Source organism: Pan troglodytes, chromosome 4 (genome assembly GCF_028858775.2).
Source record: "Pan troglodytes isolate AG18354 chromosome 4, NHGRI_mPanTro3-v2.0_pri, whole genome shotgun sequence".
Taxonomy (NCBI): Eukaryota; Metazoa; Chordata; class Mammalia; order Primates; family Hominidae; genus Pan; species Pan troglodytes.
In genome coordinates this window covers 53,960,806-53,983,710 of record NC_072402.2, presented here as the reverse complement: position 1 = coordinate 53,983,710, position 22,905 = coordinate 53,960,806, and the positions used below count along the sequence as shown (strand labels likewise).

General features: G+C 38.8%; 1 protein-coding gene across 4 annotated transcripts in view; it reads right to left on the bottom strand.

The window, feature by feature from the left end:
• DEPDC1B (DEP domain containing 1B) overlaps positions 1-22,905 on the bottom strand; it is a 107,064-nt gene that overhangs the window by 43,027 nt on the left and 41,132 nt on the right. For all 4 annotated transcript variants that reach the window (XM_517749.9, XM_016953282.4, XM_054684359.2 and 1 more), the window contains exons 3-6: positions 7,706-7,841; positions 5,799-5,926; positions 5,056-5,186; positions 3,123-3,170 (exon numbers count right to left, since the gene is read on the bottom strand). In XM_517749.9, coding sequence (XP_517749.4) covers positions 3,123-3,170; positions 5,056-5,186; positions 5,799-5,926; positions 7,706-7,841 — 443 coding nt within the window. The remainder of the gene's footprint in view (positions 1-3,122; positions 3,171-5,055; positions 5,187-5,798; positions 5,927-7,705; positions 7,842-22,905) is intronic.

Genomic DNA, 22,905 nt, shown 5'->3' with positions numbered 1-22,905 from the left:
TGCTCCACCAATCCATCCACAGACCACAGATTTACACTGCCAAGTTGAGAGATGAACTGGAGCTGCCTGTACCTTGAGGAAAATAGCAAGTCGTCCCATGAGGAACAGTGTAGCCAGCCTTCTCTATTTCCATTACAGCATGGAAGAAAGGACCACATCCTCATTGCCTAGTTCTGGCTCAGCAGAAGACTAAACAACTGTACCCAAATAGACCTCTACCCCCAGAGGAACAAAAGCAGCAGCCAAGATAAACTGAAAGGAAATTCTTCCTACAGAATCTCTATAACTAAAGAAAGGGGATCAAGCTAAAAAGGACAGTAAAGCATTCTGGGTCTTTACATTTCAAGGTCACTGTGACATGATCAAATGGCCTTTTCGGCCTCCTTAAAGACTCTCTTACCTTTCAATATTCTGTTCTCTTCTTATAAAATAATTTGATTGGCTAAAATAAAGAAAATTGTGAAATATCTATGTGTGTGGTACAGCACGAATCCAGCAGCAAAGGTAGCTGCCATTTTGCTTGCCTCCTGCTCTGACATATCCCAAGCTTAATCAATTAAAATAATTAGGTTGATATGTCTCAGCAAGCAATACACATTGCCTAGAATTACTCCCTGTCAGGATAAGTATACGGTTCATTCTAAGCAGTTGTACCCCTTTATGAACATCTCATCATCCTTCTTAAAAATACACAAAAAAATTTTAAAGGTTTCCCTAAAAAAAATCAGTGCATGGTGAGCCCTATGAGAGGAAGCCATATTTTTATGACCTTTTCTTTCTCAGTCATCTTGAACTTTAATAATATTTAAAAATTTTTTTTATAAATGTTATTCCTGACAGATTCTGGAAAAGAAATGCTTTGACTTTTTTGTGTCTATTTTTTATTGAATCCTGGACTTGCGCAAAGAAGAAAAACACAGTTAACTTGGTTTTGCATTTATGTAGCCAGCATTGAGGCTGGCCAACAATGAATGTATACAGGCCCATGTGCACACGGGTGTGACAATAAACACAGATGGGCTGAAGAGAAAGAGGTGAGCAGCACCTCTTTCAGAAAAGGAGGCAATAGGCCTTCAAAATACCATACAATCAGCCTATCCTTTCTGTTCCCTTTTAGATGACTGAAACATGAATTGGGACTTATTAAGGATAGGATGGACAAGAAACAGGTTGTGACTTTGGTAGACTCAAAGTAGATTCTGAGGGTCAACAGGAATTTCAGAAAACATTGTGACTTTATAAAGTTACTCAAAAGGTTAATCTTGCCCTTTGGCCACCTTTATTTGTTTGACACATAAATAAACATCTTTACAGATATGCCAGCCACTCATAAAGCATAGTACTTGATACATATGAGACAAGTTCCCTTTTCCCAGCACTTGCCACCTAGTATCATGCCACCTCACACACATGAAGATCATTAGTAATTCACCCCTCACATCTTTGCTCTCCACTGATAAGAAATTCCAGTTATTCTAAGCTTTCTGCAGAAATTTTTTGGCTTTCGGTGCACATGCTGCTTGAGGGAAAATTATGTTCTTTACTACATTTCAGTAATCATTGAAAATTCAACATCATAAGCATCTTACTATATATTTTACAACATATTACAGGCTAGATTGGTTATACTAGCTTCCTATGTTCATTCCTAGCTGATCAACTTCTTTTTTTTTTTTTGAGACGGAGTCTTGCTCTGTCACCCAGGCTGGGGTGCAGTGGCACAATCTCGGGTTCATGCCATTCTCCTGCCTCAGCCTCCCAAGTAGCTGGGACTATAGGCGCCCGCCACCAAGCCCAGCTAATTTTTTTTGTATTTTTAGTAGAGACGGAGTTTCACCATGTTAGCCAGGATGGTCTCCATTTCCTGACCTTGTGATCCACCCACCTCGGCCTCCCAAAGTGCCGGGATTACAGGCGTGAGCTACCGCACCTGGCCTGATGAACTTCTAAAACCTTGATTTGCCAGTTCAGAAATGGGAAGTTTAACTTCTCATTTATACTCTCTATCTCATCATTGTCAACCCTAGACAAGGATGTAATTTAAATTTCATTGACTTCAAATGCCTGAGCAGGAAGAAAAAAAAGCACTTCCCCAAGCTAAGACCATAGTACTCTGCATCTCAGAGGCTCCAAATTTTAACCAAAAACCAATGAAAATGTTAACAGTTAAATTCAGAGAACCTTGGGCTTCACACAAACCAATGGTTACTATTCATATACAGAAGGATAGTATAGAATGAATGAATAGCATTCATCTTCAAAAGGCTATTCAAAATCATAGGATCATGTTCCATATACTACCACTAAGATTCCCCACATTAAGCTTAAGAGTTATTTTAGTTTCATTCTATAATCAAACAAAACTAATTTCAGTTAAACCCATGTTTTAGGGTTTACTAATTCACGAATTTAAAGGGAATTTTCACCTATATCTGTAATGCTAGTTCCGTACAAAAGAAATGAAAATGAACTACTACCTTGTGGTATCTGTGAGACTCAAAAGGCACTCCAGACCAAATATCACTATTATCAGTCAGCCAAAATAACTAGAACTCTTTCCATCAAAATTATTTGTTTGGGTTAAGCCATTAATCATTAGAATCCCTTCTTTGGGTTAACCCTTCTGAAAATTCCCAGAAGAATGGTAGTGTTTCTGAGATACTATAACAACTAATGCCTTCACAGTGCCTATGATATTCAATGATATGGAAATCACATGCCTATGAAATGGATTTCATATACCTATAAAAATCCTCACAGGGACCACCCTGGTCCAGGCCCTCTCATCTAACATCCAAATTACTGAAACAGTCTTTCTCATTTCTCTACATGGCAGGTTCTTCTCCTTCCAAACCATCCTTCATCCTGTGATGAAGCAATTAGAACTAGTGTGGATGGATCTACTAGAAAGTAGAAGTACTAAATCCCTTTAAAACTGTTCTAGAATTCAGTCCTTTCACTAAGTCACAAATTTATCACTAAAAGCACAGTAGTCCCAAAATAATTAACTGCCAGTCTCACAGGTGTCAAATCAATGTTCAGGCCATTGAGCAGAAATTTTTCCTAATTTAGGGCACTAATTTCTGTTAATTTCACAAAACTGGCAGATAATTAGTACTTACAATTTGCCAAACACTTCATAGCTGACAGCACCCAATGAGGAAGTTCTTCTGAAGGAAAAAGAAAATTTGTACTCAATTCCATATAACTCAAGAAATCATATACATACTTGGTATCATAAGAATGTATTACTTGCCCAAGTAATATGAACCATATCTGCTAATCACAAATCACCAATTTATGTTATTAGAACATTTAAAAGATGGAAACCTTTCCTTGTCAGCAGTGTTATAACATGCACTTACATAAATAATGCCTACAGATTTCTCTAAGGACACAATGCACCTTTTTAAAGCTATAGTAAAAAGAAAAAAATGTATAGTTTGCTCCAAACAAAAAAAACAAACCAAAAGACAAACCAATTATTTTAAGAATTACAAAAAGAAAAAGAAAAGAAAAAATATTAGTCGTCAAACACATTTGTGAAACAAGTTCATCAAACACCACCAGCCCCTCAAAAAGGGTAATTCTGTAGGTCCAATATAAGTATCATTTTACATGTTTCCATTTTCAAAATGCTTTAGGCCAAGAAAGTTCCACTGACATATTAATGTTAGGCTATTAGTATTAGGACAACCTTTAAATAATAGTAACTGAACATTGCTACAAAAAAATCCCAGCTGAACCATTTGGTACAGAATCTCTTCCCTCCACGCCCTGCCACAGACATCTGATGAGATGGGCTAGCACTCAGGCTGCCACTTCATCTTCTCTATTTCTGTAAAACTGCGAAGACACTTGTTGAATTCTGTTAGATCTAATGAACCGGAGTCTTGTAAAATGCTCTCTTCTTTCTTAAGATCTTACTTAATAAAATGAAAGATGATTGATCATCTAACTGATAACTAAAAATATTAATTTGCTACACTCAGAGAATGTGGAAGAATTTTAGATGTATTTCAAAGGCTGCACTCTTCCCTTCATTCTATGGAACTTAATTTTATATGTTGATATTAACCTCAAAACTCATAAAGTCACCACAAACTTATTTGTCTCTCATTGTCCTCCATTCCTCATATAGTGACTATAAAAGGAGAAGTGTTTCAGGTCTGAAGATAGGTTCTGCTCCTGTCAGGAAACATGGCATAGAAAAATCTCTTCCCCTCTCACCACTGCTCAGGCTATTCTGCTACATTCTGTCTGCTTCTCAGGAGCCTCCAGCCCTAAATTTAATCATATTTTTAAAAAGTCAAGAAGTATTATGCCATCTTCCCACATCCAAAGATCATCAAGTTCCAGCCAATTCCCAGCATCAAGGGTTTGAACTAAAGGAAGAACAAATCAATGAGCCCATCCAAATCTGGTCCTTATCCACAGAAAGATTTAAAATCAGAGTGGGGACTGTGGTCCACTTTCAGTACCCTAACCACATTTTTACAAACCAAAAACCATGTTAGGTGGCTGTTATATGGTTCTTTTGTTTGTTTGTTTGTTTGTTTCTTCTGATTTGTAAACTGGTCTAGGGTGGGAAATATAAAAAATCAAAGCAATATCAACATTTCAAAAACTACCTTATTAAAAAGAACCAAGACTATTCCAGAAAATCTAACACAGAGAAGCCAAAACAAAAACGTGAGAATTCTAAATGCAGTCAGACCCCAGGGCCCACCTGAAAACTGACTCTAACTCTTAGTTATGTCTTGAATATTCTCACTTTTCAGAGATTTCCCTGGGAATATGGAACCACTTAATGCCCAAGGTGGCTAACACTGAACTAGCTTCTGGATGGATTTTGCTGAGGCTCTCATTCCTAGATACTCATCTTCCTATGACATTCCCTTATTCCAAACAATTTGTTAAAAGGTATTAGAAAGAATATACGTAATGAAGGAACAAACTTATTCAGGGTTTAGGGAAGGGTCAGATAGGAGCTGATGGACCTATGCAGCCAATATATTATGTCAATAAGTAACAAAATTATATTTATGCACTTACTTGACTTGTCATCAAGAATAACAACTCCCTGCTTGCTAACACTATATACATTATGGATGATGAACTTCGAATTGACAAGTTTGACGTCTAAAACTTCTTCTAAGGAATCCAGGCCAAGAATTTTCTGTAAGCTAAAAGATAAGTAATTATATTAATTAGTTCTGTCTTTAATACTATATTTACTCAAAAACCTGGTACTACAAAAAATCAATCTTTATAATGCTTTATTTTCATGCATTGCACCCAATCTTTGTGGGGCAAAAAGGGTAGAAATGGAGTACAATAAAACAAATGTAAAAGATATCCTTTTGCTATTAACATTTTGCTTCACAGATTTAGTAACACACCAAATGACAAGAAAGTAATTTTGTAAGTAAAAATACTACAACATAAAAACTAACTTATCCAATGATAAGAAACTACTATTAGCATATCTTCATGAGGAACAAAATTTTGCTGTATATGATTGTTAACTTTATACATACAGTACATCAGTATCTAGGAGACCAAATTTTCTATTATGTGTCTTATTACTCTTAAGAACTTTTAAACTCCTATTATGTAAATAGCAGGAGATAATCCCCAGAATTCAGTTAAACTATGTTTGCTGATCACAACTGCAAATAATGCAAAGTTGGGATTTTTATACATAATTTCAGAAAATTAAATATGCAGAGAGTGAAGAAGTAGCAAAATAGGAAACAATATCTCTAAAATTTCTCATTAATATCAAATGTACATACTATGATAATGTCATAGACTTCCATATCTCTTCTACATTAGCCTCTGTCAGCTGTCTGCGGTGGACAAGACGGCAAGCTGGCACCTCTCCAATTGCAATACTGTGACGCTTGTACCACATCTCAGAATTCTAATGGAGGGGGGATGTAAGAAGGGAGGGAAGGAGAAACGGTAGAAAGACAGTGAATAAATATTTCAATATAAGGTGGTGGGATTTTTATGAGAAATGTCTTTGATTTGGTTACTTGTAACTTGATTTTAAATAATAATTAGAAATATAAACTAACTTTCTTTACATGGACCTCAGAGAAGTAAAGCGTGATTCTTAAGACTAGGTCATGTTATAAATGAATATTCATGAATTACAAAAGAGCTATGGCAGTAAGTATGGCATTAACTAGCTAATTTTTCCTGTGGACGTTTCAACTAATCAGTGAAATAGCAATGAAATAAAATTTTATCAATTCAAAATTAAGGAATACATATCTAAATTCATACACTGTACAGACTGATTATTGAAAATGGAATTAAAATGTATTACTTTTGAGGACTGTCTTATTTTTTATAAGCAAACATCAAGTAAGTGCAATGTTCGAAAGTAGTCCCCACATCTTAGCCATCTGCAAAAGGCTCCACAAGGACAGCTGAAGATGGCAAAAGGAACAGAAATTTTTTTGTTGTTTGCTTTTTAGCATTACACCTCAGTCCTGGTGGTCTTCTACTGGGGGTATTTTAAGGAAAAAATGTGAAAAAAAGAGGCAGTCAATTCTACAATGAGCTTCGGTTTTCTAAGACTAAAAGAATCTACCTTTGTTTATATATTTGGTCAGGGGCTATTACACAGTATTCCACATCCTAACCTTCTTACCCTCAACTGGCAATAATAACAGTTTAGGAGGAAAAGACAAAGAGGAAGAAGAGTAGTAAGTTATAGAATGTACAGGAAAAGGGGATTACAAGAGAGTTTTAACAGAAACCTGCTCAGTCTGAATATATAAAAACAGCTGCCATATACAATTGACTCTTTGTATTTATGGGTTCTGCATCTATGGATTCAACCAACCACAGATTGAAAATATTCAGAGGAAAAAAATGGATGGTTGCATCTGTACTAAACATGTAGCATTTTCTTCTTCTTGTTATTCCCTGAACCAGGGGTCCTCAACCCACAGGCCACAGACTGGTATCAGTCTATAGCCTATAAGGAACCAGGCTGCACAGGAGGAGGTAAGCGTTGGGCAAGTGAGTGAAGCTTCATCTGTATTTACAGCAGCTCCCTGTTGTTCACATACTGCCTGAGTTCCACCTCCTGTCAGATCAGCCGCATTAGATTCTCATAGGAGCGTGAACCCTTTTGTGAACTGTGCATCTGGGGGATCTAAGTTGTGTGCTCCTTATGAGAATCTAATGCCTGATGATCTGTCACTGTCTCCCATCATCCCCAGATGGGACCATCTAGTTACAGGAAAACAAGCTCAGGGCTCCCACTGATTCTATATTATGGTGAGTAGCATAATTATCTCATTATATATTAAAATGTAATAATAATATAAATAAAATGCACAATAAATGTAATGCACTTGAATCATCCCGAAACCACCCCCACCCCCACCCCAGCAGCCCTGGTCCATGGAGAAATTGTCTTCCATGAAACCCATCGCTGGTGCCAAAAAGGTTGGGGACTGCTGCCCTAAACAATACAGTACAACAACTATTTACATGCAAGAGTGAAAAACTGCAAGAGTCATTCTTTCTTTGTTACTGGTCTCCCAGCTGTTGGCAGGTACAATTTTGTTTTAAAGTACCTTTAAACTATTGCTCATAAAGGACCACAGAAAGACCAAGCCTAGGAGTTCATGGATGATTCTCCCTGCTGCCAGCCCCTCCATCTTTCAGTCACGGCACTTACCATCACAACTGGCCTCACTGGGATGTTCTCTTGTGAAGTGCCTGGTGGGGGATCATTCCATTCTGGAAATTTAATAACATCCTTTTGGTATGGGGGCTTCTTTGGATATGGTTTCAGGGGTGAAGAAGGAGGAAATCTAAAACCCAAGAAGAAATTCTCTATTACTGCAGTCAGTGGGAGACACAGATATTTTAACAAGAGTCTCCACTTTGGTGTATCTGAAAATTTATACAATAATTTGTACAATATTTATACAATGATTACATAAATTTTAATTTTTTAAACTGCTCTATACCATACCTGATAAAGAAAAGAAAGGTGATTGAATACATATTTTTTATCAGATAATCTTTTTCTGTAGGCTTGTTAGAAAAGGATACAATGCATTACATTGCACTGCAAAAGTAATGTAAGAACTCTAGTTCTTAATGTTGACATAAAAGGCAGCGGGTTGTTGACTTTTATTTTGACTTTTTATTTACTTAAGCCAAAATAACAGCTTAAAAATCTTACCCAAGTTATCCACAGAAAAAAATCATACAAATAACTAAAGACCTTATCTCAAAGCAAATGCAGAAATAAAGAATTATAAAATGTCTATAGTGTTCAAGGGAAGTTTATATGAAGGTGAATCCGGAGACTCACCAATGAGAGTACTGAAGGAAACAGAATGTGTCACCTCAAAACATTCCTCTTTGACATAATTTTTTGGGGCTAAAGGCCATTTGAAGCAAATATGGAAAAGTGCTTTGTCTTTCCTCTGTTTGCCTAAGAGCAGGAGTATTATTAATATAAAGACAAAAAGTCTATCTTTCCCTCTTTCCTGCCTCAAAACAGTATGTAAATTCTCCTTTACAACCTTTATCAGCTTAGAGACTGCACCAGAGGCATCTAAGCAGACTTCATTAGTTTCCCCATAAATTTACCTTCCCACACCTTCCTGCCTTTGGAAGCCTTAAACTGCTTTCATGTGTCCTGACGCTTCTCTAAAATTTATTGCTCTTTGTTGAAGACCATATAAGCTGGGACTCTAAGGCACTGCATCTAGTTATTTTTCTCCCACGGGATGTGCACTGCACACATTAACAAACTTGCTTGTTTTTCTCTTGTTAATCTGTCTTTTCTTGCAGGAATATGTCCCAAGTATGAACTTCTGAAGGTTGAGGAAAACTATGATTTCTCATCTTCAAATAGAGAAACATTTCAAAAACAGTCGCAATAGATTTGAAAAGGAATGACAAGTGGAGAAAAGTTGCATTTCATCTTTTCTGAAAAGAATATCCAATAACTATTTTAAACATCAGTTTTGGGTCAGTTAAAAAAAGAGAGTTCTGGAAATCAGTAAATTAAGTTAAAGATAGTTTAAAGTTTGGTAATCAAGTTACCAAGGCAGGTGTTCCCAAAAGATTCCAAAATATAAACTAAAAGAATCTCTATAGCCAAAGCATCTTTCTTTATAAATAAAGGGTGGCTTATAAAAGTCCAATTTTATTTCCTACAAGTCAACAATCCCAACAAATGCCCATTTCCAGACAAAGTACAGCATTTATGCATGTGTATGTGCACATATGCTCACATACAGGTAGGATATTGAATGTAATTCCCGGAGTTCACAGATCACCCACTTCTCAGTTCATTCAAAACTAAACGCAATCCCTACTCCCATCCCACCACTAATGCCCTCTGTTTATTCTCCCACTTCATTCCCTCGACTATGGCATAAAAATTTTTGGACCTGAATTCCAGGCTTTCTCACAAACTCTCTATGTGTCTTTTGGAAAGTATAAGTCTCTCTAAATAATAATTTATTTATTTGTCAAATGAAGGAATTAAATTGGATGACCCATAAATTTTCTCCTAAGTTCAAAAAGATGCTTCTTATATTCCCATAACCAGAAAAAAGTAGTATCTTCCAAAGACCAAAACAGAATTTGTTACATGCAAAACTGTGATTGAAGAAATACCAGGAAATCACTTTTTTCCTCCACACTAAGAAGATGAGATCTTTGCTGTCAGTAATATCTGCAGTTACCAATAGAAGGTGTGCTATCTATTTTCACAGCCGTCTGACAACTTTGTCTGAGAAAAAATGCAGAAGAGCTCCCTCCAGTGGAGTACTTCTATTTCGGGCATTGAAAGTTAGCTATTTAATCCTAATATTTTAATAATGTAATATTTCACCTGTTAAAGATGATCCAGTTCAAATGCCACATTTTTCACTCAGAGAAATTAAGGCTCAAAAGAGGAAAGCAACTAATTTAAAAGCCTCACAACTGGCCAAGAGAACAAACCATCTTACACAAAGGATTTGCAAGCCTTTTATTAAGAAAATTATAAAATTTTTATGCAAAAAAAAGACAGTGTGCCCCCCTAAAAAGAAAGAAAACTATAAAATTTTATTGAAAGACATTAAAGAAGAACTAAATTGATAGCTATATTATGCTGGTGAATAAGATTCTTTCTTAAACTCAGGTTCAAGCAATCCTCCTGTCCTTCTGTTTCAGCCTCCCAAGTAGCTGGGATTACAAGTAGTTGCCACTGTGCGCAGCTTGGTGAATAAGATTCCATATCATACAATGTTAATTTTCCCCCATGAAGATACATAGTTACAAAGAAAATTTAATAAAAATATTAATATAAAAATTTTTATGAAACATCGTAAACTTATTCCAAACCAGGCACGGTGGCTTACACTTGTAGTCCCAGCTACTCAGGAAGCTGAGATGAGAGGATCACTTGAAGCCAGGAGTTCAAGACCAGCCTGGGCAATAAAGCAAGACCCCATCTCTAAAGTAAAAAAATAAGAAACATGATCAACTGATTCTAAAATTTTTATGAAAATGCAAAGGCCCAAAGATAAGACATTCTTAAAGAAGAAAAACAAAGTGAGGTGACTTGTCCTATCAGATATCAAGGCTAACATAATAGGGCAATACTGATGGCAGAGACCATAGTTCCTCAAGCTCCGCACTGTTGACATTTAGGGCCGGATAGTTCTTTGTTGTGGGGAGCTGTCCTGTGCACTGGGGGATGCTGCTAAGTGCAAAGCATCCCTGGCCTCTACTCACTGGATGTTAGTAGCACCCTACACACAACACACACACCTGTTGTGACAACAAAACATTTCTCCAGACATTGCCAAATGTCTTCTGCAAAATGGCCCCCAGTTGCGAATCATGGGCCTAAACAAAGAGAATTCAAAACAAATACACACTACTCTTTAGAAACATGATTTATGATAGAGCAGACATTACAGATCAGTGGGAAAGTATGGACTGTTCAATAAATAGTACTGAGCCAACTGGTTATCCATTTGGGAAAAATGAAATTGCATCCCGGTTCAGCCTGCCATATTTCCAAAGGTGTTTACAATCATACCTCCTAACCATATGCTCTTTTGCAATATGATCTTGCCACTACTGTATCAAGAGGCAGAATGTCTTTCTCTACCCTCTTCAAGTCTAGGTGAGCCCTGTCTAACTGCTTTGATAAATACAATAAGGAAGAAGCACTAGCCTAACTGGCTAGAACTCTCTTCCTGCCTCTTGAAACTCTCACTCTTGTATAACTCATTATTATGAAGCTCCCTCTTGGAAACCAGCCATCTTATAAGAAGTATGACTACCGTGAGCCCACCATGTTGTCAAATACCTAAGCAACAGGAAGAGGCCCTAGAAGATGAGATACTGCAAGGAAATAAACTGAGGTAAAGGAACACCAAAATTCCAGATCTGCAAATAAACAAATATTCCTGGAGGTGGATTCTCTAGCCTCAGCAGCCACAGCTGATGCCCACCTAAGCAATCTTCCAAAATTCCTGATCCACACAATTATGTAAAAACTACAATGGGCCGGCACAGTGGCTCACACCTGTAATCCCAGCACTTTGGGAGACCAGGGTGGGTGGATTGCCTGAGGTCAGGAATTCGAGACCAGCCTGGCCAACATCGTGAAATCTCGTCTCTACTAAAAATACAAAAATTAGCCGTGCATGGTGGCGTGTGCCTGTAATTCCAGCTACTCGGAAGGCAAAGACAGGAGAATTGCCTGAACCCAGGAGGCGGAGGTTGCAGTGAGCTGAAATTGCACCACTGCACCACTTCAGACTGGGCAACAGAGCGAGACTCCATCTAAAAAAAAAAAAAAAAAAAAACTACAATGGTTATTTTAATCCAGTAAGTTTGACATAGTTTTATTACACAACAGATAACTAGAAAAGAAATGTGTGGTATATGCAACAGGATCGGGCAGTGAAATGGATGCATGAAGGGCCTCAGATGGACTTCTTAATAGAGGTTGAAAGAACAGTAAGGAAGTTGTTGTGAAACAGTATGGAAGGTGGAGAAAAAAATCTGTGTTGCACAGTGGCATAAATTTCAGTAAAACTGTCACCTGTGTTAATAGGGAAACTAGAAAAGGTGGATCTGGCGAACAAATTTCCCAGGATGAATGATGAAAATGACAACTGGTTTCTTTCATAACAGCTGCAATAACCAGGTGTGGATTGTGCCAACTTAAGAATGATGAGGTGGATAAATTTGAAAAGAAGAGCTTTATTTCTCATAAAGGGTTTCAGCCTGTATGCTGGCCATCCCACAGGATGGGAAGCAAAGCCTCCAACAGCAGCTGAGAGCAAGCACTTTGAGGGAGGGGTAAAGGGAACAGGAATTTATGCTGAGTGAGGTAGCCAAATATGCATATTTAATAAGCTAAAGGAAGAGTCATGAATATTTATGAAAGAAGAAATATGCACATGTGCAATTGCGCTTCATGCACCTTTCATGAGTTGCATGTTCAAAAAATGGTGGCATTAGCATGATCTGAAAATGGAGTTTTCAGCCCACTGATGTCAAAAGATGAAGCAGAGGACACAAAACCATCACCGTGTATCCTCCACCAGTCAGCCAAAACTGGTCTGGAGATGGTGGTCAGTTTTTAGCAAGGGATGTATTGTGAAATTGCAAAAAAAGTAGGAAGAGTCCAGTCACAGCCTCAGATGATTGGCTTAAGATGATAAAGCAATGAGTCATCTGTTTCTTGTTCTCCAGAGCTGGTTTCTGTTTATTTCTTAGGAAAGAAATCTGGTTAAAGGTTACTAAGGAAGGGACATATTGAGGCTTGTCCAACCCCCTATCCCATCATGGCTAGGAACTCAGTTTTTAAGGTTTCTTTTTTGTAGAATCCTTTTTATTTATTTATTTATTATTTCAATAAGTCTTGAGGGACAGGTGGTGTTTGGTTACATGAATAAGTTCTTCAGTGATGATTTCTGAGATTTTGGTGCACCCATCACCCGAGCAGTGTATACTGTAACCAATGTATAGTCTTTTATCCCTCATCACCCTCCCACCCATTCCCCAAGTCCCTAAAGTCTATCATATCATTCTTATGCCTTTGCATCCTCATAGCTTAGCTCCCACTTATAAGTGAGGACACGCAATGTTTGGTTTTTTATTCCTGAGTTACTTCACTTAGAATAATGGTCTCCAATTTCATCCAGATTGCTGCAAATGTCATTATTTTGTTCCTTTTTATGGTGGAGTAGTATTCTATGGTGTATATTTATATACACACCATATTTTCTTTATCCACTCATTGATTAATGGGCATTTGGGCTGGTTCCATATTTTTGCAACTGCAAATTGTGCTGCTATAAACATGTGTGTGCAAGTGTCTTTTTCGTATAATGACTTCCTTTCCTCTGGGTCGATACCCAGTTGTGGGATTGCTGGATCAAATGGCAGATTTACTTTAAGTTCTTTAAGGAATCTCCACACTGTTTTCCATAGTTGTGCTAGTTTACATTCCCACCAGCAGTCTAAACGTGTTCCTTTTTTGCCACATCCATTTCAACATCTTTTTATTTTTAATGGTCATTCTTGCAGGAGTACAGTGGTATCACATTGCGATTTTGATTTGCATTTCCCTCATCGTTAGTAATGTTGACCATTTTTTCATGTGTTTGTGGGCCATTCGCATATCTTTTTTTGAGAATTGTCTACTCATGTCCTTAGCCCACTTTTTGAAAGGATTGTTTGTTGTTATCTTGCTGGTTTGATTGAGTTCCGTGTACATTGTGGATATTAGTCCTTTGTCAGGTGCGTACTTTGTGAACATTTTTCTCCTACTCTGTGGGTTGTTTGTTTACTCTGCTGATTATTTATTTTGCTATGCAGAAGCTTTTTAGTTTAACTAAGTCCCATCTATTTATTTATTTGTCTTTGTTTTGTTGCATTTGCTTTTGGGTTCTTGGTCATGAAGTCTTTGTCTAAGCCAATATCTAGAAGGGTTTTTCCGATGTTCTGCGATTTTTATGATTTCAGGTCTTATATTTAAGTCTTTAATCCATCTTGAGTTGATTTTTGCATAAGGTGAGAGATGAGGATCCAGATTCACTCTCCTACATGTGGCTTGCCAATTATCCCAGCACCATTTGTTGAATAGGGTGTCCTTTCCCCACTTTATGTTTTTCTTTGCTTTGTTGAAGATCAGTTGGCTGTAAGTATTTCACTTTATTTCTGGGTTCTCTATTCTGTTCCATTGCTCTATGTGCCTATTTTCATACCAATACCATGCTGTTTTGGTGACTATAGGTTTATAGCATAGCTTGAAGTCAGGCAATGTAATACTTCCAGATTTGTTCTTTTTGCTTAGCCTTGCTTTGGCTATGTGGGCTCTTTTTTGGTTCCACATAAATTTTAGGATTGTTTTTACTAGTTCTGTGAAGAATGATGGTGGTATATTAATGGGAATTGCATTGAATTTGTAGATTGCTTTTGGTAGTACAGTCATTTTTACAATGTTAATGCTACCCATCCCTGAGCATGGAATGTGTTTCCATTTGTTTGTGTCATCTATGATTTCTTTCAGCAGTGTTTTGTAGTTTTCTTTGTAGAGGTCTTTCCCCTTCTTGATTAGGTATATTCCCTAAGTTTTTTGGTGTTTTTTTTTTCTTTTTTTTTTTGGTGGGGGGTACTATTGTAAAAGGAATTGAGTTATTGATTTGATTCTCAGCTTGGTCACTGTTGGGGTATAGCAGTGCTACTGATTTGTGTACATTAATTTTGTATCCTGAAACTTTACTGAATTCATTGATCAGTTCCAGGAGCTTTTTGGATGAGTCTTTAAGGTTTTCTATGTATACGATCATATCATCAAGAAACAGTGACAGTTTGACTTCCGCTTTACCAATTTGGATGCCTTTATTTCTTTCTCTTGTCTGATTGCTCCAACTAGGACTTCCAGTACTATGTTGAATAGAAGTGGTGAAAGTCAGCGTCCTTGTCTTTTTCCGGTTCTCAGGGGGAATGCTTTCCACTTTTCCCTGTTCAGTATAGTGTTGGCTGTGGGTATGTCATAGATGGCTTTTATTACCTTAAGGTACATCCCCTCTAGGCTGATTTTGCTGAAGATTTCAATCATAAAGTGATGCTGGATTTTGTCAAATGCTCTTTCTGTGTCTATTGGGATGATCATGATTTTTGTTTTTAGTTCTGTTTATGTGGTATATCACATTTATTGACTTGCAGATGTTAAACCATCCCTGCATCCCTGATATGAAACCCAACTGACCATGGTGGATTATCTTTTTGATATGCTGTTGGATTCGGTTAGGTAGTATTTTGTTGAGGATTTTTGTATCTATGTTCATCAGGGATATTGGTCTATAGTTTTATTTTTTTGTTACATCCTTTCCTGGTTTGACATAAGGGTGATAATGGCTTCATAGAATGATTTAGGGAGGATTCCTTCTTTCTCTATATTTTGAAATAGTGTCAATAGGATTGGTACCAATTCTTCCTTGAATATCTGATAGAATTCAGCTGTGAATCCTTCTGATCCTAGACTTTTTGTTGTTGCTGGCTATTTTTTTCTTACCATTTGAATCTCGCTGCTTGCTATTGGTCTGTTCAGAGTTTCTATTTCTTCCTGGTTTTATCTAGGAGGGTTATATATTTTCAGAAATTTATACATCTCCTCTAGGTTTTCTAGTTTGTGCACATTAAGGTGTTCCTAGTAGCCTTTAATGATCTTTTGTATTTATATGGTATCAGTTGTAATATTTCCCATTTTGTTTCTAATTGAGCTTATTTGGATCGTCTCTCTTTTCTTGGTTAATCTTACTAATGGTCTATTGATTTTGTTTATCTTTCCAAAGAACCAGCTTTTTGTTTCGTTTATCATTTGTATTATTTTTTGTTTCAATTTCATTTAGCTCTGCTCTGATCTTTGTTATTTATTTTCTTCTGCTGGGTTTTGGTTTGTTCTTCTTTCTCTAGTTCCTTGAGGTGTGACCTTAGATTGCCTATTTGTGCTCTTTCAGATTTTTTTATGTAGCCATTCAATACAATGAATTTTCCTCTTAGTACTGCTTTTGCTGTATCCCAGAGATTTTCATAGGTTGGGTCACTACCATAGTTCAGTTCAAATAATTTAATTTCCACCTCGATTTTGTTATTGACCCAACAATAATCCAGGAGCAGGTTATTTAATTTCCATGTCTTTGCATGGCTTTGAGGGTTCCTTTTGGAGTTGATTTCCAATTTTATTCCCCTGTGGTCTAAGAGAGTACTTGATATAATTTCAATTTTCTTAAATTTATTGAGACTTGTTTTGTGGCCTATCATATGGTCTATCTTGGAGAATGTTCCATGTGCTGATGAATAGAATGTATATTCTGCACTCACTGGATAGAATGTTCTGTAAATATCTCTTAAGTCCATTTGTCCTAAGGTATAGTTTAAGTCCATTGTTTTTTTTGTTTTTTTTTTTGAGACGGAGTCTCACTCTGCCACCCAGGCTGGAGTGCAGTGGCGCGATTTTGGCTCACTACAAGCTCTGCCTCCTGGGTTCACGCCATTCTCCTGCCTCAGCCTCCCGAGTAGCTGAGACTACAGGCACCCACCACTGCACCCAGCTAATTTTTTGTATTTTTAGTAGAGACAGGGTTTCACTGTGGTCTCGATCTCCTGACCTCGTGATCTACCCGCCTCGGCCTCCCAAAGTGCTGGGATTACAGGCATGAGCCACCGTGCCCAGCCCCAGTCCACTGTTTCTTTGTAGATTTTCTGTCTTGATGATTTGTTTAGTGCTGCCAGTGGAGTACTGAAGTCCCCCACTGTATTAGTCTGTTTTCATACTGCTATAAAAACTGCCAGAGACCAGGTAATTTATAAAGAAAAGAAGTTTAATTAAATCATAGTTCTGCATTGCTGGGGAGGCCTTAGGAAACTTACCTTAGGAAACTTACAATCATGGCAGAAGGGGAAGCAAACGTGTCCTTCTTCACAAGGCAGCAGGAGAGAAAGAGCAAACAAGAGCAGAGAAAATTGCCCTATAAAACCATCAGATCTCATGAGAACTCACTCTCAGGAGAACAGCATGAGGAAAACTGTCCCCAGGATCCAATCATCTCCCACCTGGTTCCTCCCTCAACACATGGGGATTGTAGGGATTTCAATTCTAGATGAGATTTGGGTGAGAACACAGAGCCAAACCATTTCACCCACAATTACTGTGTTGCTGTCTATCTCATTTCTTAGGTCTAGTAGTAATAGTTTTATAAATTTGAAAGCTCCAGTGTTAGGTACATATATATTTAGGATTGTGATATTTTTCTGTTGGAACAGTCCTTTTTATCATTATATAATATTCCTCTTTGTCTTTTTTAACTATTGTTGCTTTAAAGTCTGTTTTGTCTGATATAAGAACAGCTACTCCTGCTCGCTTTTGGCATCCATTTGCATGGAATATCTTTTTCTACCCCATTACCTTTAGTTTATATGAGTGCTTATGTGTTAGGTGAGTCTCTTGAAAATAACAGATACTTGGTTGGTGAATTCTTATCCATTCTGCCACATTCTGTATCTTTTAAGTGGAGCATTTAGGCCATTTACATTCAATGTTAGTACTGAGAAGTGAGGTACTATTCTATTCATTGTGCTACTTGTTGCCTGAATACCTTGTTGTTTTTTTTCATTGTTTTATTGTTTTATAGGTCCTGTGAGATTTATGCTTTAAAGAGGTTCTATTTTGGTGTATTTCATGCATTTGTTTCAGGATTTAGAGCTCCTTTTAAGCAGTTCTTATAGTAGCTTGGTAGTAGCAAATTCTCTCAGCATTTGTCTTTAAAAGACTGTATCTTTGCTTTGTTTATGAAGCTTAGTTTTACTGGATACAAAATTCTTGGCTGATTGTTTTGTTTAAGGAGGCTAAAGATAGGACCCCAATCCCTTCTAGCTTGCAGGGTTTCTGCTAAAAATCTCCTGTTAATCTGATAGGTTTTCCTTTGTAGGTTACCTGGTGCTTTTGCCTCACAACTCAAGATTCCTTCCTTCATCTCGACTTTAGATAATCTGATGACTATGTGCCTAGGTGATTATCTTTTTGCGATGAATTTCCCAGATGTTCTTTGAGCTTCTTGTATTTGGATGTCTAGATCTCTGGCAAGGCCAGGGAAGTTTTCCTCGATTATTCCCTCAAATATGTTTTCCAGACTTTTAGATTTCTCTTCTTCCTCAGGAATACCAATTACTCTTAGGTTTGGTCATTTAGCATAATCCCAAATTTCTTTGAGGCTTTGTTCACTTTTTTAATGCTTTTTTTCTTTGTCTTTATTGGATTGGGTTAATTCAAAAGCCTTGTCTTCAAGCTCTGAAGTTCTTTCTTCTATTTGTTTGATTCTATCACTGAGACTTTCCAGTGTATTTTGCATTTCTCTAAGTTTGTCCTTTATTTCCAGAAGTTGTGATTGTTTTTTATTTATGCTATCTGTTTCTCTGAAGATTTTTCCATCCATATCCTGTATCATTTTTTAAATTTCTTTAAGTTGAACTTCCCCTTTCTCTGGTGACTCCTTGAGAAGCTTAATAATCGACCTTCACAATTCTTTTTCTGGTAATTCAAGGATTTCTTCTTGGTTTGGATCCGTGGCTGGTGAACTAGTGTAATCTTTTGGGCAGTGTTAAAAAACCTTGTTTTGTTATATTACCAGAATTGTTTTTCTGCTTCCTTTTCATTTGGGTAGATTATGTCAAAGGGAAGATCTGGGGATCAAGGGCTATTGTTCAGATTATTTTGTCCCATGGGGTGATCCCTTTGAGAGACAACACTAGCTGGATTTCCTAGGCCGACTAAGAATTCCTAAGCCTAGCTGAGAAAGGTGACTACATCTACCTTTAAACATGGGGCTTGTAACTCAGCTCACACCCAACTAATCAGGTAGTAAAGAGGACTCACTAAAATACAAATTAGGCTAAAGCAGGAGGTAAAGAAATAGTCAAATCATATATCACCTGAGAGCACAGGGGGAGGGACAATGATCAGGATATAAACCCAAGCATTCCAGCAGGGAGCAGCAACCCCCTTAGGGTCCCCTCCCATTGTATGGGAGCTCTGTTTTCACTCTATTAAATCTTGCAACTGCACACTCTTTTGGTCCATGTTTGTTACGGCTCAAGCTGAGCTTTCGCTCACCATCCACCACTGCTGTTTGCCACTGTCGCAGACCGGCCACTGACTTCCACCCCTCCGGATCTAGCAGGGTGTGTGCTGTGCTTCTGATCCAACGAGACACCCATTGCCGCTCCCAATCGGGCTAGAGGCTCACCATTGTTCCTGCATGGCTAAGGGACCAGGGTTCATCCTAATTGAGCTGAACACTAGTTGCTTGGTTCCACAGTTCTCTTCCATGACCCACAGCTTCTAATAGAGCTATACCACTCACCGCATGGCCCAAGGTTCCGTTCCTTGGAATCCATGAGGCCAAGAACCCCTGGTCAGAGAACAAAAGGCTTGCAGCCATCTTGGGAGCAGCCCACCCCCATCTTGAGAGCGGCGCATCTTGGGAGCTCTAAGAACAAAGACCCCCTCCACCCCCCGTAACATCTGGTGGCCCCTATGGGGATTCTCCAAAGCAGTGAGTAATATCGGACCACTTTCGCTTGCTATTCTGTCCTATACTTCCTTAGAATTGGAGTAAAATACTGGGCACCTGTCAGCTAGTTAAAAACAGTAGCGTGGCTGCTGGACTTAAGACTCAGGTGTGAGGCTATCTAGGGAAGGACTTTCTAACAACCCCCAACCCTTCTGGCTTGGGAGCATTGGTCTGCCTGGAACCAGCTTCTACTTTCACAATTTTCCTGGGGAAGCCAAGGGCTGACTAGTGGCAGAAAGCCGTCATCCCGAACTCCTGGCATTAGCCAGTTGAGATCACGGCACAGCCAGAAGTCTCTATTCAACCAGCCACCCATGCGTGCGCCCCACCTTTCCTTCTGACCCATACCTCCTGGGTCCCAACCATGACTTTCTTGAAAGTGTAGCCCCCAAATTCTCCTTATCTCTGAATCTACTTCCTTTGATCCCTGCCTTCTAGGTACTAATGGTTCAGACTTTCATTCCCTCTAGCAAGTTGTATCTCCCAAGGGATCTAAAGAAGCTCTATGCTGTATCATTAGGCATCTAAGCTATGAACCCAGGGAGTCTTGTCCCTGGTGTCCCTCCAATTTAGGTATACAGCTCTTGACATGGGCAGTTATGTGGGACCTGTTCCCCACCACCCTTGCAGGGCCTTAGAACTGATAACCCAGTACTTTAACAACTGGAACTGGATCTACAACAACATAATAGATCAGGATGAAAATGAATTGAGTAAATTAAAGGGAGGCGCGTATTCCTATAGTGGCAAATGGGGGCAACAAGCAAACGTCCTTCCACTGTGTTTCCAAAATCCATCTACAAGGAGATAGACAGGAGGAGAGAGAGAGAGAAAGAGAGAGAGACAGAGAGGAGAGAGAGAGAAAAAAACAGGAGACAGAAAGCAAGGAGAGAGACAGACAGAGAGGAGAGACAGAGAGGAGAGAGACAGAGAGAGAGACAGAGAGGATAGAGAAAGAGACAGGAGAGAGAGAGAGACAAAGGGGGGGGGAGAGAGAGAGAGAAAGAAAAGAAGTAGTGGCCGGGCGCGGTGGCTCACGCCTGTAATCCCAGCACTTTGGGAGGCCGAGGCGGGCGGATCACGAGGTCAGGAGATCGAGACCATCCTGGCTAACACGGTGAAACCCCGTCTCTACTAAAAATACAAAAAATTAGCCGGGCGTGGTAGCGGGCGCCTGTAGTCCCAGCTACTCGGGAGGCTGAGGCAGGAGAATGGCGTGAACCCGGGAGGCGGAGCTTGCAGTGAGCCGAGATCGCGCCACTGCACTCCAGCCTGGGCGACAGAGCGAGACTCCGTCTCAAAAAAAAAAAAAAAAAAAAAAAAAAGAAAAGAAGCAGTAAAGAAAAAAGTGTACCCTATTCCTTTAAAAGCCAGGGTAAATTTAAAACCTATAATTAATAACTGAAGGTCTTCTCCGGGACCCTATAACACTCCAATACCACTTTGTTGTCAGTATAAACAAGAGCGTAGCCCAAAAGGACTGAGGCCACTGACAACCCACAGCCTTCCTATCAAAAATCCTTAACCCAGTAACCCGTGGATGGCCCAAATGCATTCAATCTGTAGCAGCAACTGCTTTGCTAGCAGAAGAAAGTAAAAAAATAACTTTTAGGGGAAACCTCATTGTAAGCACACCTCACCAGTTCAGAACTATCCTAAGTCAAAAAAAGCAAAAAGGTAGCTTACTAACTCAAAAATCTTAAAGTATGGGGCTATTCTGTTAGAAAAAAGGTGATTTAACACTAACCACTGAAAATTCCCTTAACCCAGCAGACTTCCTAACAGAGGATTTAAATCTTAATTACCATACAAAGGTCCAACCAGACCTAGGAGGAACTCCCTTCAGAAAAGGAGGACAGATGGTTCCTCCCAGGTGATTAAGGAAAAAACACAATGGGTATTCAGTAATTAATAGGGAAACTCTTGTAAAAGCAGAGTTAGGAAAATTGCCTAATAGTTGGTCTGCTGAAACGTGCAAGCTGTTTGCACTCAGCCAAGCCTTAAAGCACTTACGGAATAAAAACAAAAAAACTCTATCTCAATCCTGACTCAAAAGGTTACCTACACCCTCTCTGAAATAAATTTGCATAAGAACTGTTGTTTATGGGAATACATCTTAATGGGGCAGCTGGGTTATGAAATACTCAGGAACCCAGCTCAGCTCTAGGACTCACCCCAGAGCACAAAGGCAATGTTGGGCACGCTGGTAAAGGACCACTAGAATCCAGCAGCCTGGAATCCTTTCTTTGTGGTCAAGAAAAGCAGGAAAAGGGGTGCAGGACTGCTACATCGGTAAATGTAACTAATCCGATAAGCAGAGGTCCATGGGTGGTTACACACCCTGGAAAGGAATAAGCATTAGGACCATAGAGAACACTCCAGGACTATGCTCGTCGGAAAAAGACTAGGGGTCCTGGCATCCCTATGTACTTTTTTCAGACGGGAAACGTTCCCCCCAAGGCAAAAATGCCCTTAAGATGTATTCTGGAGAATTCAGCCCAGTCAGAGTGCATGTACCTTTTTCCCTCTCAGACTTGAAGCAAATTAAAACAGACCTAGGTAAATTATCAGATAACCCTGATGGCTATATTGATGTTTTACAAGGGCTAGGACAATCCTTTGATCTGACATGGAGAGATATAATGTTACTGCTAGATCAGATACTAACCCTAAATAAGAAAAGTGCCGCCATAACTGCAGCCCGAGAGTTTGGCGATCTCTGGTATCTCAGTCAGGTCAATGATAGGATGACAACAGAGGAAAAAGAACAATTCCCCATCAGCCAGCAGGCAGTTCCCAGTGTAGACCCTCATTGTGACACAGAATCAGAACATGGAGATTGGTGCTGCAGACATTTACTAACTTGCGTGCTAGAAGGACTTTAAAAAACTAGGAAAAAGCCTATAAATTATTCAATGATGTCTACCATAATATAGGGAAAGAAAGAAAATCCTATTGCCTTTCTGGAGAGACTAAGGGAGGTATTGAGAAAGCATACCTCTTTGTCACCTAACTCTATTAAAGGCCAACTAATCTTAAAGGATAAGTTTATCACTCAGTCAGCTGCAGACATTAAAAAAAAAACTTCAGGCCGGGCGTAGTGATTCACGCCTGTAATCCCAGCACTTTGGGAGGCTGAGGCAGGTGGATCACGAGGTCAGGAGATTGAGACCATCCTGGCTAACACAGTGAATCCCCATCTCTACTAAAAATACAAAAAATTAGCCGGGCATGGTGGCAGGCGCCTATAGTCCCAGCTACTCCA